Source organism: Liolophura sinensis, chromosome 2 (assembly GCF_032854445.1).
Source record: "Liolophura sinensis isolate JHLJ2023 chromosome 2, CUHK_Ljap_v2, whole genome shotgun sequence".
Taxonomy (NCBI): Eukaryota; Metazoa; Mollusca; class Polyplacophora; order Chitonida; family Chitonidae; genus Liolophura; species Liolophura sinensis.
The window spans coordinates 19681391-19699022 of record NC_088296.1 but is presented as its reverse complement, the minus strand read 5'-3'; the positions used below and the strand labels follow the sequence as shown (position 1 = coordinate 19699022).

Here is a 17632-nt window from a genome sequence, read left to right as displayed (position 1 = left end):
TTTTTTTCTCTGCTCTGTGTGCGTGTACGAAAAGTCCGTTTTCCCCAACCGACTGAATGCTATTCCTGAGTTAAATCAATGTATACTACATCCTTTGTTTCTTTGTTTTTCCTATGGATACAAATATACGTGCAAGGCAGTATTGAGGTCTCTAGAGTGGTGTTTAGGATAAAAATAAAAATGTGATTATTTATAAAAAGAGTAAAGTGAAGAACTTCCATGATGTAATGCATTAAAGAGTATGACAGGTCATCCTTCAAATTCTGTCTGTATGTCAGTCTGCAAAAATAGACTGAATCACTACGTTATTGAATCCCGCAGCCTACCTCCATTAAAATGTATAATAAAAAAATGGCACTGATGATTATTGTTCTTACTTTCTAAATTAATTTACCTGCTAATTAGTTTTCATCACTGTGGGTGGCTTACATAATATCAAGTTGTATATGATCACGTAATACAGTACACGGGCTCTTCTGTGAACTTATATAGCCCTTGGCGGATGTGTGTATGAACTCTTGGGATTTAACGTCATCCCATACGATTTTTTCATTTATATGTCGACGAGAAGTCATTAGGTGTCTTTAAATGTACATTATATCTTCTCGTGCCATGCGAGTCCATGCCACCAAACTGCTGCCGCCAGTGAAGTATCATGCCAAAGACACCAGACACACTTACATACTTAAGCTGACACGGGGTCAACCAGTTCTGTTTCCTTGCTGTCCTCTCAGTACTGAGGGACAAGTGAGGCAGCAACAAGTACTGGAGGGTGGGGGGAGGGGCTAAACTGACCCCGATTACTCAGTGAAGTTATCTATGACGTTATTGTCAGCATTCCCCAGCTTTGACGAAAATTAAGCATTATAATAATGGGACCTTAAAAACAGAAAAAAAGAATCCTCAAAATGATTCTCTGTCTCATCTTTTGGCATACCTTCTTCATTTTCATTGCACACATACGTTTCCTTTAATTCTACCTCCTGAGATATACTTCAACACCGTGTTATGAAACCTGATTGGTTTCAGGAAATTTTCATTACTAAAACCTGTGCGCTGTAGGCTCTACCTCAAATACGATGAAACCCGGTTATCGACAATATACTGTTTATACATGTTTTAGCAAACTATGAATATTCAGCCGATTCCTCGTCGTCAAATGACTGAAAAATTGCCAAGTATGATGTTAAAACACAAGCATACATATACATGAGTAATTAGAAGACGGGTGGGTGGGGGGAGCGGGGGGGGTGGATGGTGGTGGTAGTGGGTGGGGGTGGGAGCATTTTACGTGGAAGAGGCAGTTAGCGATGAAAGCTGGTCGCTGTCGATTGGTCAATTTCTTCTCTTCTGACACAGGACATTCACTTAAAGACGGTCCTGCTCGCAAGACCACATCGACATTTTCTGTAATGGTGTAGGCGATAATATGCGCTAATCCTATGGCACTGGCTAGATTTTTGTCGTCTTTTGGTTAAAATATCCTATTAAGTTTTACAGAGTAATAAAAACGATGGGCAAACACAGATAAAAGACAATGAGACGTATGCAAGAGAGTTTTATTGTGTAAATCGTTGGAATTTGTCATTGATATCGAACAACCCGCTGTCTGTGACAACACAAATCCGATGTCTTTACACCGTTTATTAAAGTCACAGCAATAATAGTCTACATTCTATGTCGACCTGTGATATAAAATTTAACATCAATTCATAGAAAATCAAATATTTCGCATTAGATACGTATTCGTTCTATTTATTTTTCCAAAGCATCATTAAAATATAACAATTTGAGATTTGCAGCTTCAAAATATGTATAGAAATAAACAAACAGAATAGAAAAAAATAACAGCATCACGGCATGAGTGTTTCAAACAATCGCTTACATATACATATAGGTAAGTTCTAGTGTCAAGCCTACAAAGGGAGACAAATCTGACATTCATGTCAATTCAAGGGGTTACTTCCCCTTGCTATTTATATACTGGTTTTCCCCTTTATGATATTCATATAGAACTACAGAATGACATCTGATGATCTACATTTGTACCTCAGTTTAGAACCTAGGCAATTTAACGCTTATGGCTCTTAAAAAATAGACGAATTTTAAGCCCGAGAGAATAACAACGTCAATTTTTTCGTATCAAAAATTTATGTCAAAATACATGTACATGCTGTTTTATATCGATATCTCGGTGGTTAATGATATGATTGTGAAGAACATAGATGTAAGTATAGAAGAATCCCTGTAAAAACAATTGAGGTATGCCAGATTGATGCCTTCAAAGCCATTCAAACTGTTGCCAGTTTTAGGTTGGCCGAATAATGATAAAGCCGATATACATGTAAACTCTAGATCTGACCACTCATGCTGTACAACACTCTGGAAAAACAAGCAGTACATCTATGTTTAATCCAAATAAAGTATAGAGAAATGGGAGATAACCCAATGACTGGAACAATGAGGATGCGCTCCCTTTATCACCTATCACAGCGCGGTTTTGGGTCTCTTCTTCAGCCAATCAGCGATGGCTGGTATGGCTCCAATCTTGGCGTAGAGTTTCTGCACATCGCTGTAGCTGTCATACATTGCGGTCATGTCCTCACCCACGGTGCTTAACCAGTCTCGTAACTGGAAAGCTAAGAGGTCCGCCACTGTCAGCTGCAAGCAAAACACCAAATCCAGCAATGGGCAATTGTACAAAATTATTCATACGATAGGCTGTGGGTCCAATTCCGGCTCATGCTGGCTTCTTCTCCGGACGTTGGTGGAAAGATCACCCAGATGTGTAAGATGTTCTTAGGCTTTCCCTGCTTTTGAATGCTTTTCTCCGACCGTCATACTGGCCGCCGTCATATGAGTGAAATATTCTTGAGTATGGCGGAAAACACCATTTAGATAAATAAATAAATTCATAAAACACACATGTAAACATTCACTACATGTGCAAGTAGCAGGGCTAAACCTGTGTTTGGTTTTGTTTGTATTGGAGTGGTCGTCACATTTTAACATTATTTTTGGTGATTGGTGATTTGTGCAGTACCCAAAAATATTTCACTTATATGGTGGCGGCCAGCATTATGGTCGGGAGAAAACGGGCAGAGCTGTGAGTGGCGCGGAGGGACCCGCGATCATCTGCGGGTCCCACGTAAATCCCCAGAGGAAGCCGGCATGAACTGGACTTTAACTCACAGCGACCGCATTGGTGAGAGATTTCTGGCTTATTTCTCCGCGTTGACATGTGAACAACTCGGTTGCGGAAGCCCCTGTGTCAAAATGATATGGTCTTAAATAAAGCGCACATGTTGCACACAAAGCTAATAAGGAAATTCAAACTGAGAAAGGGCTGTTACAAGAATGTGGCTTTATCTCTGACTCTTATTCCAATCGATGTGAGTATGAAGTTCACGCTATCATTATCAGAAAATCAATGATAAGGCGATAGGCCTTTGTTCAGTGCGATACAGGTCATTGATTGATTTATAGATTAAGTGATACTTAAGACTTTTCCAAAAGCGGTTAGGTTTTGGGATGGAAGAAACTGCAAGAGTAAGAGCCCAGAATAAACCGTCGCACTTCGGCAGCTTCCTGACGAACCAACTTATTTAAGCAGTGATGGTGTATTTCTTGCTAACTGTTATACTGGAACTGGAACAATTACACTCACCAGGAATAATGAATGATTTCAGTAAAACACCAGAACGGAATGCACAAGTTGTGTGTGTATAAAATTATCCTTAATACACAGCTCAATGTCCCAATCGATCAGACCTAATGTTACCATGGAGTTGTGGCTAAATGAATATTTACATATAATATCATATGTATCACGAAAAATAAGATTAAGGAGACCTCCGCGGCTCAGTTAGTTAGCGCGCTAGCTTTGCGGCCTGACCCGGGGGCCTCTCACCAATGCGGTCGCTGTGAGTTCAAGTCCAGCTCATGAAGGCTTCCTGTCCGGCCGTACGTGGGAAGGTCTGCCAGGAACTTGCGGATGGTCGTGGGTCGTGGGCCAGCATCTCCCACTATAATGCTGGCCGCCGTGTAAGTGAAATATTCTTGAGTACGGTGTAATGCACCAATGAAATTAATAAATAAATGAAAACAAGTTAAAATGTACGAGCCTTTCGCCACTAATCACCATTTAGATACCTTATCTCCAATGGTATATCCACTCTTGTTGGCAGAGAGAGTTTTCTGCAGGTATTCCAAAAAGAACTTCAGGGTCACCGTCTTAAGGTTGGTCTTCAATTCTTCCTAAAATCAAGAGGCATTAATTCATTGGTATAATTATCTATGTATTAATTGTTATGCACGGATACATATATGTAAATTAGGAATGGATTATGTTTGCTTATTTTCATATATTTCCACACTTGTACACCGTCTTTTAACACTTTTCATAGTTAGATAAACCCAGGCGTCAAATGGAAAAGACTATGGCCTAACACCAGAGAGTAAAACCAGAGCAGCGACGACACTGTGGACAGCAGAAACGACACTGTGGACAACAGCGACGACACTGTGGTCGTTGGCAAAATTCCACACAGAGCAAGTGAAATATGACATCATGTCAATTCAACTCAGTTAGATTATTTTTTATTCTCCATGTAAAACCTTAAATACTAGCAACTGCCCCATGCCCACGATTCATGCATCGCTTACTGCTATAGTACCAGTAGGAGGGGTTCGAATTCAAACTGTTTTGTTATTAAAGGTAAACAGTCCCACTGTATTACGTGACTTGTCAAAAAAGTTAGGAAACCTTTGTTGACATTTTACAGGCTACTTGTCTCACCGTGTTCCAGAGGCACCAATAGCACCTCTTTCCTATGAGGACCTTCTCAGGTTCATAAACGTTCAGTTCCTCAGCTTTACCCACCGTTAGTTTAGTCTGAATTACTTTTTGAGAAACTTCTTTCAGACATGTGAGACACCCATAATATGGTATACGTAATGAAAAATAGCTGCCGAACATTTTTCTCGTTTGATACCTCTGGCGATAAAAGAGTTCCAGCTCGAAACCTCCCTATCGTTTTAATGTATATCATGGGTGATACATGTAAGTCCAGTCAGTCTTACCTTCTTGTCCGGGTTTTGCTCCTTTACCCAGGCGGACATCTGATTATACAGATCATCACCAGCTTCCAGCCACATGAGGGCCTTGGCCTGGTCAAACGAGGACTCCCCCGCCATGCCTGTAAGGTGAAATGTAGACATGTATTTACGTACATGTCATTTGTTTCCACAGTTAGTAAGGACGTTGGTGACAATTGTGTTTACCATTTACTTAATTGTCAAGTGATTATTTTACCGATAAATCTTACCCCCATGTTTCATGCATTCTTTAATAGGACTCCCCTGTTGGAGATTGGGGTGCAACTAAGACGATTTTGAAATCTTCAACGGCTCTCCCCATCCAGGAAAGGGAAAATCCCAAATGCATTGTTAGCACGGTTTCAGCAGCATTGCTCTTGTTAGTGTGTTTTTCTTTGTTGTATGTTTGTTTTTTTTTTGTTTGTTTTTTTTTGTTTTTTTTTGCTTCCTTGATCCAGGATGTAACGTTGGTATGTAAAGGATCACAATGTTCACAATGTATCAATGCATATGGTGCTGTTTGACTCAAATGTTATGCCGATGACACAGGTTAGTCACCAGAGGTTTGGACCGACAAGCATACTTGAACTACCGTCTTGTGTTGAGTGCCAAACTTGGAAGTGGGCAGCTATTTGATTAAATGTTTGCTAATTGTTCCCTTGAGGATAATAGGTGATAGCATCTGTAAATCCACACGAGGGCTTCCGGGTTGCAAACTGACTTACCGAATTCTCGTGCCAGGTACATCTTGATGGCAATCGTCTGAACCAGTTCCTTACCGTCTACCTCCAGGAGGGGAATCTGACCGAAGGGCATCTCTGAAAAGACGGTTTATACATTGATGTTATCAAAAGACACACACCGGCAACATCTCTTATCCTGTTGAAATGGTCCTCGAAAATACCACAGTATAACTGAAAATAAATCTTTGATTAATATTTATATTTTTACGTGGTTCGTATTTTACTCCCTAATTCAAGAAAACTACACTTAAAACGTAGACATCATTATGGTGGAAGTAAACCGGGGAACGTACGTTCATGAGATATGCAAGTGTGCACCACGTGCGATGGTGTAGACGTCATTTTGGTTGAAGTAAACCAGGAAATGTACGTTGGTGAGACATTCACACTGGTTGTTCATCATGCGTGATGGTAATCGTCAAAGCTCACAAATACCTCACAAATACCGTATTCTCTTTAGTGAACATGTCGAACTTGACATTCAAACTTGTCAGTAAGTAGGTATTTACATATACACATTCGACTGATTAAATATGATATACAGGACTGCGGTTTCGAGAGTGAAAGGAGCGACTACAGCATAATAGATGGCAAATGGTTATGTGTAACCGGTGAAGCACGGTCTCCTGTCAGCTTACTTGATTTACAGTTTTATAACTCTTCATATAAATGCTTCAATAGCAAATGTACACACCTCGTGAAAAAAATTAAACGTGGTTGTCTGAATATCGTTTCCTTCATAAGATGTCTCACTGATAAACTGTCTAATTACGATATAATACCCCCAATATTATAATAGCACGTGTGTAATGTCCCAAGTGTGGACACCGTTGTGGCGCCCATTACGCTGTATGGACGAGGTACTGATAAGCTTCGTTATCCTTTAGCATCACTGGCGTTACAATGGTGACATCCGATTTACACTAACGTAATTCAGGCAACAGAATAACACGCCTGCCGAATTTAATTATGAGTTAGACGAAACCTGCAAAATTGTGGAGAGAAGATCTGAAACTTCCTGCGTAACGCCAAACGTACCAAAAGGCCTTAGACTCAAATGACGTCGGTCAAATTTATTGTAAGGGGAAACACAGAGAAAAGCGGGCCATCCGCCATCTGTCATATCTCCTGATATAAAGGTATCACATGTATCCAGAGCTGCAAAATTTCCGATGCAGTGCAATTGTCTGATGAACCTCAGGCATTCCTCATATTATGGTCATTGTTACCCTCGGGGAGCTTTTAAGAACTGAGAAGTGAAAAGCATGACCTAACGTACGGTCGAACTTTTTCACCTCTTGCTTGGTGGACCCTTAACATATCACATGTTAAACGTAACTGTGCGATACCACGTACTTATTCATTACTCAGACCACACTATATCTCGTTACTTAGTGTAAATCATGCATTCAATGTAAAAAAAAGACGAAATATTCGTTGTTACATGAACATAAGCCTAGAGAGGAGTCCAATAGTCAGATCATATATTCACACATGTAAACCATAGGCCATTCTTATCCGGTCACAAACTATCGGCACACGGCCTCGTAACCATCCACGATCTCTGAAAAGTGTTAAAGGACCGTGGGCGGAAGGAAAAAAAAAAAAAAAAAAAACATTCTTACGTAATATTCTCGTTTTATATTCTCGTTTAGTATTTAGTAGTGTTTCTTTGAAAACTTCTCACTTACTTGGCTTTAACTTGAGCCAATCCTCTGGAGGTTTGAGATCAGCCCCTACCTCAATTCGAAAGTCTTCAAAAGGCACACCAGCCACTTTGAACAGAAGGCGGATTATCTCCCCTTTTGCTCTGAAGTTAAAGTAGGTCAGCTTATATTTAGGCATCTTGGTTTTTCTGAAAAAAAAAAAAAACAACAACAAATACTTAAAATTAGAAATAAAGCAAACTTCATGGCGCGTTCTTAATAAAACAGTGTATTTGTCTCAGATGAGGACAACAGAGAATAAATTTGCATTTTTAAATTCTCTTGATCCTTGATAAATTGAAAACTTTCCATTCACTGAAGATTTGACTCCCGACTGTCCATAGAGAAGAGTAGAAGTACACTGTATGCGTATATTGCCAATCTAGATAATGTGCGCATACTGCCTATCTGGACACTGTGTGTATATTGCCGATCTAGACAGTGTACGTATATAGCTGATTTAGACAATGAGCGTATATTGCCGATCTAGACAGCGTGAGTATATTGCCGATCTAGACAGTGTGCGCATATTGCCGATCTAGACAATGTGTGTATATTGCCGATCTAGACAATGTGCGAAAATTGCCAATCTAGAAAATGTACGAAAATTGCCAATCTAGACAATGTGCGTATATTGCTGATTTTGACAATGTGCGTATATAGCCGATCTAGACAGGATACGTATATAGTCGATCTAGACAGTGTGCGTCTATTGCCGATCTAGACAATGTGCGTATATTGTAAGTCTAGACAATGTGCGAAAATTGTCGATCTAGACAATGTGCGTATATTGCCGATTTTGACAATGGGTGTGTATTGCCGATGAAGACAATATGCGCATACTGTCGGTCTTTGGTACGTATCAATGTCTAGAGCTTGGGTTGTTACATGAAACCGACTGCAGGCAACTTGGGTAGCGATTATGTCTGATTTTTCAGGCAGCCGAAAAGAGGCGACTCTCCAAAAGAAACAGAGTATAGTTACAGCTCGAATGTAGATTACCAAGCCTACAACATAATGCTGACACATACACAAAATACAGTTGCGTAATTTCAGTACAAACTTCATCTTATATACGCTGTGTACAGGTAGGCCTCCAAGCCTTCATGTAATTACTGCTACTATATATTCAACCCTGCATACATGTACCTACCGGTGAACGGGACGTCCTGTGATAAGCTTCCTCTTTTGGTCGCCCTGTATATAAGTCAGCTGAGGTCGATAGCCGGCCGGTTACCCTGGAGCTCTCTATATATCCTCCGAGCAGCCATTCACTGAATGATGACACAAGTCTGGGAGATTTCCACGCTCAGTCACGCGCCCTAACAAACCGTACTGTGTAAACACACTATGTCAGACTCATGTGATATCTCCTGAATGCACACCAGAAAAGCTGCACACTGAAAAACCTTTAAGAGGCCTATGGGTTAACATAGGGGCTAAGCGTACCCAGCCCGAAAAAATAGGACGCGGGTTACTAGACGGGAGAACGGCGTAGGCCTGTTTGCACTGGTCAAGTACGATCAATGTAGTTTGCCTCTCTGTGTTTGATAATGACATCTTCTGTATTATATTGCGTACCGTTCATGAGACCATAAGGATCTTTCTTTCGAACGAACAAGTACATGACCGTGACATTTCAGGTCATTGGTATTACATCAGAAAACTCTCCCTTAGAACACTGAACCGGTCACCCCGTCTCAACCGTCAAGAAACAAAATCCGCCACGATCCCATAATAAGCTCCTCAGCCGCGTTCGTACGTGTACAGTGCCATCTGTCGTATTACCTCGTTCAATTCGTCTAGCCGAGATAAAAGTTTAGCCAGATATTTTCTAGTCACTTAGAGTTAAACAATATGAACAGTAATCATCCACTATGAATACAATGTTTTACTTCGGTGTTATTCAAATATGTAGACGTTGCTGTTGGATAACTGTTGTGCCTATCAATATAATTAAAGACAGAGTAGAACAGATCAGCGACAGCAGTGTGGTAGTTGCATGGCGTATGGTCACACGTCACGGGTGAAATATAGCCCCGTACGTAGGAAGGTCTCCCATCAAACTGCGGGTGGTCGTGGGTTTCCCCCAGGCTCTGCCCGGTTTCCTCCCACCTTAATGCTGGCCGCCGTCGTATAAGTGAAATATTCTTGAGTACGGCGTAAAACACCAATCAAATAAATAAATAAACAAATGGAATATAGCCTCTTGTCAATTTATCACAGGTAGGACTTTATTCTAAACTGTTTAGAATAACTGTAAATGCTTATGTAAACCCCCAGGTCAGATCTGCCCAAACCTCCAGACCAGATCTGCTCTGGGTGTTCACCAGTAAGCTAGTCACATCAGTAACCAAGCCTTATGCTTGTGGGGGAGTGCCCATGGCCTGAGAGGGGGTGGGAGGTCACATGACCTCCACACCCCAGCCTTGCCATGCGGCCCTTTGTTTTAGCCCCATTCCCTCCAAGACAGCCGAGCAGTCAAGACGTGTTTTACCAAGATCACAGCCAGTCTTCATTCATACATTTCACCCAGGTAAGAATTTAACCCTTGTGGTCTCAGAACACTATCTCAAAACTGATATATGTAATTGTTGTTACATATGCACTTATCTGACTGTGCCATATAGGATATATTATGCACATCTTTTTGAGTAATTTAAGTTATTACTTTGGTCAGCTATTCACAAGTTAGTGTGATCTCTGCAAAGAGATACACACATTCTAAAAGGATTGGCTGAATAGATTTCAGGAATTTACACTAAGAAACAGGTGGGATAACTGCTTCTCCCATCAACTTGTTTACAGTGAAAATATTTGGTTAGCTGTGTTAGTTTGGGATAAACCTCTACATTGAAACCATTATCCCACTTAAGTTCACTAGTTTTAAAAGTGACCACTGTTTACTTAAATTAATCTGGAATTTAAGGATTATATGTATCAACTACTAGCTTTTGCCTAAACTTAACTTGATCTCCAAACTTCCAGAACAGATAGTTCCTTTTACACTGGTTAACACATGGTCAAGCCTAATTCCTTTGTTTGAGCTGACCATGCCAGCCTCCAGTAGCTACAGACATGTGTATTACCCCAGTGTATGTAAGCAAGGTGGCAGCACATCTGGAAGGGATTAATTTCTCCTTGGCATCTATTGCCCTTGATGCCCCCTGCTGGTTAATCTCATCCTATCAGCCCAGCCTTTATCAAGTGGCTAAACAAGATGGCTGCACCAGCAGTACACAGACCAAATGAAAACTCAGTACAAAAGCAACCACTTGTAACTGTTCTGAGTTTTTGTATTTAGTTATGCCTGTGATTGTCTTAACACAACACAGTCCTCAGAAATTACATATCATTGCAGATGCACATATACTGGAATTTATCATACTTTTGGACTTTGACATTTTGAGTCCAGTGTACATGTTCTCTATGGCCAGTCAGTAAGCATTTGTTATTATTGTTGATAGATACATATATATAGATATTAACTTTGTATATACAGTTAATATGCATATAGGCTATCGCATGGTAATATTGTGTTTAGTTTATAGATATTATCAAAATCCCCTGTCTGACAAGCATGTTGATGTTATATCGTTCTACTGATGTAGACCTGGTCGATTATTGTTCCATTATGAGGAATTGCATACATTAGCCTACACTATTGATTTGTAACCTGTATGTTAAATGATCGAAAGAGTAATTTAAGAATGTTATGTTTTGGTTGGAGGTGAAGGTCAGCTGGCATAGACCAGTATGTCTTGTTATATATGAAATATGACCTGGCATCATAAAATGCATTTGTACCCATCATGTGGATACACTGAGTCATCTAAATTTCTAACGCGAGCTTGGCCCCTTATTAGCCTGGCAACGTACTCGACATTATGTTTAGATGCCTCTCTTAAACAGGATACCGGTAACCCTGTGACCCTTGGCCTCTCTAGTATTGACTATATTGCAATCATTGTTAGCATGATGTCACTTGGTTTCTAGATGCCATGCTTAAACGTTACGTGCATTATGGTCTGACTGTCAGGCTGACCTCTCAACTTCAACCTACCTTAACCTACATGTATGTGTACAGGTCACTGTGTATACATGTGGACACAATGGAACATGTCTATTATATAATTGGGTTAATAATCACGTCCAACACCTTAACTTGTTTAACTTACCTGTTATGATCATATGGCACTTCTATTAAGTCTTTGAAAGCTAAGTTCTAAATTATTTACTCATTAATACTTGAAAGCTCTAGTAGCTCTCCCCATTCCCTCCAAGACAGCCGAGCAGTCAAGACGTGTTTTACCAAGATCACAGCCAGTCTTCATTCATACATTTCACCCAGGTGCTGTACCGTCTTGACTGCCAGACGTTACCCTCCAGGCTGCTTCTCCTTGTGAGTCCCTCAGCGGGAACACTATCCAAACTCAGAAGGAAGGAAGGGAAAGGAACATATTTACAGATACCTCTACTTTTATGCTGATTACCTCTGTCTAACATAATAAATTCTCAGGCTGTGGCATTTGTGAAAACCCACCAGAGCATTTGCGTTCTTTGTCCAGCATATATTTAACACTTGTTTCCCCAAAAGCCAGTCACGTGTCCACCCGACAACGTAAGATAGTCTCGCAGGTGATTCAACCGCAGACAAACAGGTCTTACACTTAAATAGTAGCGAATTACACGCCCTCAAGCACGATGTCTTCAGCAGAATTAGGTAAAAGAAAACAAAATGTAGTGATTTTCATTGTAATTTATTAGATGACGCTGGTCTAGAAATACTCAAAACGGCAAGTTTTCATCGCATGAAACATACAATCACATTAAAACGAAACATAACATTTATCGTTTAATGCACCTGAAACTTGACTCGTTTCGATTTTTTGTATTTTAATTTCTGCTCGGAATATTGATAGGAATAGATGCCTGTTTATTGGGACACATTTCCATTGGCACTCACCATTAACCTTGGTAAATATTGCTCGCTCCTTCACAACATAGTAATCTTGTTCTGGGCGCTCTGCTGGACACGGCTCAGGTCACGTGTAAGTCAATAGGACGTATTAGGAATGAGGTCACTAAGTCCAAGCTTCTAGCTAGTACATGTAGTTCTTTGCTGGGATTTACAGTAGCTGTTGTACAACGGACCATCTAAGTGTTGCACATGAGGAGTCTAGGAACTGACAAAGCGGATGGCTGCTGTCTGAAACAATGACAATTATGCACTGCGTTTCATGCTACAAAGAACCAGCGTACCTTCTCCGCAACTGGCCGCCCTAGGCACGGGCCTAACTACCACGGAATCTTAATTCAACCAGGCCTGGTGTGATCAAGAGTGTCGGAGGAGAACGCTGAAATGACCAACTGTAACGCAATAAAAATGTTAAAAGAACAAATCAGGGTGGTTCATTCAAAATGTACACAAACTATTTCCGCGTGTGAACACTGAAAAAAAATCCCTACTCTAGCTCTGGTTAATGCTTTGATTTAACATTTATTCCCCTATTCTCAGTGTTACACAGTACTGCAGCCCCGCCTTACGCCTCCAGGGTTCGTTCCAGCTGTAGTAGTACCGCACACCCCCACGGAATTCGACTGCTCTCCAGCAGCCACACCGCAGTGGGGATTTTTTCAGTTTGCCCACCACGCCCGGCAGTCATACCGACTCCTTTTCCCCGTAGGTGCACAGCTAACACAGCAACTCTGGGCCTCAGGTTTCTATAGCGCGTTCCCTCGGTTGATACCGGCATTCACAGCGGCCCTGGTTCCTCCCAGCGGAACGGCAGCTAGGCGGCCCAGGCGGCCCATGACAGGCTATAACCCGACTGGTGACAGTCGAAGATATCATAGTTGTCGCCGGTATGTAATATATACAGTCGCAGTTCATATACAGTCAGACCCGTACAGGATATAATATTATATCCTGCCGAGTCTGTATACGGGTGAGTATGAAAGAAATGCCTAGTAGACCGGCCCAGTGTGTCAAACTCTCCTCCAGTGTTGCACGTAGCTCACTGAATGTCGGTATTGAACCGCTGACTGACCGCAAGTTATCCACACTTTGTGTGAGAATGGGTTTGATATGCCAAGTGTATCCACGGCAAACTTGAACAGATCATGTGGTCAATTGCGTCGCTTCTCTATGAAGGTATTACATATGTGGGCAAGGGCTCCACGGTATTTACTAACGTGCATAAAAATCCCCCTGATCTAACGGCACTCTCGCTCCGGGTCTGTCAGGGATAGCGAACAATAACCGTGTCAGTTTCCTACCTCCAAGGTTGACCATCTGACTCGCTCATTGTTCTGCTATCTACTCCTGTAAACATGAAATACCAGTAGAGTAACCACTAATAAAGAAAACAACACAGTATTCCTGAGAAAGTTTTATTTTCGCCATAGGTGATGTTAAACATCTTTAACACATGTAAGGGGCGAAAACTCAGTTCGCTACAGTAGCGAGACTTCCCAGAGACTTTCTATGTTAAATACTATTCAACATAGGAGAACATATAGATATTGTATTCTTATATGACAAACGTAATACAGTTCACAGTCACAATACCTACATAACAGTGTGTAGTAGATCACCACTACCTAATAGCATAACCTTAAAACAGATGGTCAACTGGCATACCTTCAAATCACCGGACAGCAGAAACAGATAAAAGGCTATACCAGCTCTAAATTTCCCTGGTCCTTCCGTAATAATCGTAGGAAAAGTATGTATCAAACTGTAGTAAAATGACTGAGATTTAACATTAAATGAAGGTAAATACAAGGGGAGTATCACAAGGAATCAACGTAACAAAATAGATAATACAACAGCAGTAAAGTAAAGAAACAAATGACAACAGATGAGAACACCAGTTTGTATGTAACATGTATCCTTAAGTAGGACGGTAAATGTACGAGTTCATCTTTCCTTCGAGAAAGTTGCGTGAATCTGAGTAGTATGGAATATGCAAGAAAAACAGTTCAGGGACCAGCTACTTTTACCATATCTGCTAATGCTTTACAACATAAAGCAGTAAAGTGCACATACCCATCGGCTAACACGCCAAGATTTATGCAATAAACGCCAAGTCGAACTCGTGGAAGTGTTCAGCTGTCGTATTCCTTACAAGCCGCGTGTTCGTCTGGCCTTTTGTGACCTTCATCTGAACAAGAGTACTCTCCACAGCTTTAATTACTGGTACATAGGAAATAACAGTCAAGTTTATATATACACACAAGAAAAATGGTGACTCTCGCCCACATTTTCCCCTGCTGTCTCAACGGCTTTACAAGTAAAATACAACAAAATGATAAAATAAGTTATATGTAGAACTCCATCTTATATCAAACGCCGTATTATTGGGAAATACCCTGGTGATTGCTCTGTAGAATGTGTTTCCCGGCCTCTTGCACCACTCGTGAAGCTAAATCTAGGATAGTTTAGTTTTGGTCGTCAAAGACCTGAGGTTTGGTATTGGTGGTGATGTCACGCTTGAGAACAGATCGGGATTCGTTATGAACGCTTGAATGCTGTCCTACTGTGTTCTGGGTACTTCGACGTGGAGGTTGGGTGTCCTTTTCTTCAACTGGAATTAGGTGTTGCGACAGTTTCTGAACCACCACCATGTCATCTAAGGACAAGTCATCTTCCTCAGTGTATGATGCAGGTGTATAATTAGACTTGCTGATTTTGGAGAGCAGATCCATGTTTGTTGGGGAAGCTGTGGAAGGTGGACGAAGTCGTATCTCGGATCGATGCCGGAACTTCACTGATCCAGATCCATCCCATAGTTCAACTCTAGCTGTTGGACTATCCGCTGGAATGTCGACGACTGGGAAAATGAGACCTTTGTACTTATCATCAATTTTGCTTCGCCCTCTCACATCTCTGTTCCAAATCAACACTCTCTGGTCAAGTACTAACAGGTACTAACGTTTTTCACTTCCTTGGATTTCTCTTTTGTCGATCAGTTCTGATTTGAATTTGCTCCACAGTATTTTTTGTCCAAGCTAATCTCATGCGCCTGTGATGTTCTTCCAAGTCTACTGGCAAACGTGCGGGAGGTAATAGGGTGCAAATCGCGTGGTAATATGCGGTGTAGCATTGTAAATATACACCACTTCAGGCAGATGTTCCACACAACTCGTCTTTTTCTCTGGGAACATGCATTGTGCGGTTGTAGTGTTCGTGTTGTCCGTTGCCCTGGGGATGCTAAAGGCTTGTGCCGCTCTTGCAACGCCTTACTTCTTGCACAGTTCGGCTTTTAGATTGCCTTCAAAACATTGTCGTTTTTCAGAGTGTAAGGAAAGGGTGTCCCATACTTTACAAACCACTCTCTTGCTGCTGATTTAACTGCCTGGTCTGGCGACCGTGTACTTTGTGAACACGTCATCTAGTGCACGTGCATTCTTTGTTCCATCAGAGCTACCTCACATAACAGTGTGGTCCATTGCTAAGCTCTCTAGCGGACGATTAGCTTGAAGTACTTTATGTGCCACTCAAACAACTGTTTGGGGTAACGTTGCAAAAAAAAAAAAAAAACTTCGCTCACAAGATTTACAGTATTGCTCTCCTACTGCATGCAATCCGGGCCAGTAAGCACGATCTGGGGCCAGTGAAAGGGTACGCTCAACTCGCTGGTGTCCTCCTTGGTCGTGCAGTCCCTTCAGAACATCGGCTCGTATGTTGGATGGCAGAATTGTTTGCATTTTTCCCCTGTGGACCGGTTGTTCTTCTACACAGTACTCCATTGTCCTCTAGTTCAAATCGATCTCATTGGCGTAGAACCGTGAGTACGTCTTTGGATTCCTTGGAGAGTTCCTCCTTATTTGGTTTGCATCCCCTCGTTCAGCAGCGAGGGACTTGCTTTATTTCTGCTCGCGTTTCTGCTTGTTTCCGACAGCAAGCCTGGTGAGTGCTGGAAATGTTTCCATCACATTGCACTTATCGGTTTACTCCCTGAACGACTGTGCGTCTTCAGCGATCGCGACATGCAGATCTGCAGGAAGTGACGAACAACAGGTATCTGATAAAAATATGGCCTCGACTTCATCTTCGTCGTCTGACTCTTCGTTTATACCTCGTTGTTTAGACAAGTTGTCTGCATTATGATTTGATTTCCCAGACGGGTTAGTCACATTGAAGTTGAAGAGTGCCCACTGCGAGGCCTCCATTTATTAATTGGCATCAACGCGGCATGTAGACAAGCACTGAAAAGCATTATTGCCAGTGTATACCGCAAACCACTGACCCATGAGGTAGTCCTTAAACTGTTCGCACACTACCCATTTTGAAGCAAGTAGTTCAAGTCTAATGGAGCTGAAGCTAGGCGAGTTTCCTTCAGCAGATCAGGGACCTCGGCTTGCGAATGCAATGGCTCTTTACTTTCAATTCTGGATTTGGGAGCGGACGGCTCAGAGCACCTGGAGACTGGCGTCTGCTTCTACAGCGAAAGGCTTGCTAAAGTCTGCATAGAGTAACACTGGTGCTGTTAAAAGCTTGTTCTTCAACCACAGGAAAGCTTTCTTTAATTCTGATCTGCGTTTGAAATTTCCGTTCAAGCCATCTGCCAATGATATATGGAGATGAGCAGCGACTTTGGCACTAGAGACGATCAAGGTGTTCTTGTAGTGTTTTAGAAAAAACAATAATGTCGTATAAGCCCCCCCCCCCCCCCCCCCTTCATTGTCACATCAATTGTTGGGCAGTTACCAATCGCCTTAGACAAAAATTCTGAACACTTGTCTGGTCGATGTTCACTGTTGATTTTACTATTTATGCATTTGTCCATGGCTAATTTCTTCTGTTATTCTGGGAAGCCTTTGATGAAATGTCCTGGTATATCGCCAAAACAACAAGTCTTTCCTTCTCTTCCCTGCCTTTCCCGTTTTGTCGCTCCTTAAATTCCATTATTGTTTGTGGTGTGCTTCATGAGAATTTCTTTCCACTCCCTCACCTGGTCGAGGCTGCTTTCCACCTGATAATTGATCTTTTTTTGTTTAACATCCTCTTCTTCAAACTATTTGATAGCCTCATACCTTGAGTTAAGAAATGGCAAGTACGGAGTTTCTCTTAACACTTCA

The 17632-nt window shown here is 41.5% G+C and overlaps 1 protein-coding gene across 1 annotated transcript; it reads right to left on the bottom strand.

Moving 5' to 3' along the window:
• Positions 1-1548: 1548 nt before the first annotated feature.
• LOC135462736 (glutathione S-transferase 1-like) lies at positions 1549-7696 on the bottom strand. Its single transcript, XM_064739964.1, has 5 exons — positions 7532-7696; positions 5823-5915; positions 5083-5198; positions 4153-4257; positions 1549-2661 (listed from the first exon to the last, which is right to left on the bottom strand). The coding sequence occupies exons 1-5, from the start codon at positions 7683-7685 to the stop codon at positions 2488-2490; spliced, it is 642 nt and encodes a 213-aa protein (XP_064596034.1). The 5' UTR covers positions 7686-7696; the 3' UTR covers positions 1549-2487.
• Positions 7697-17632: the final 9936 nt, after the last annotated feature.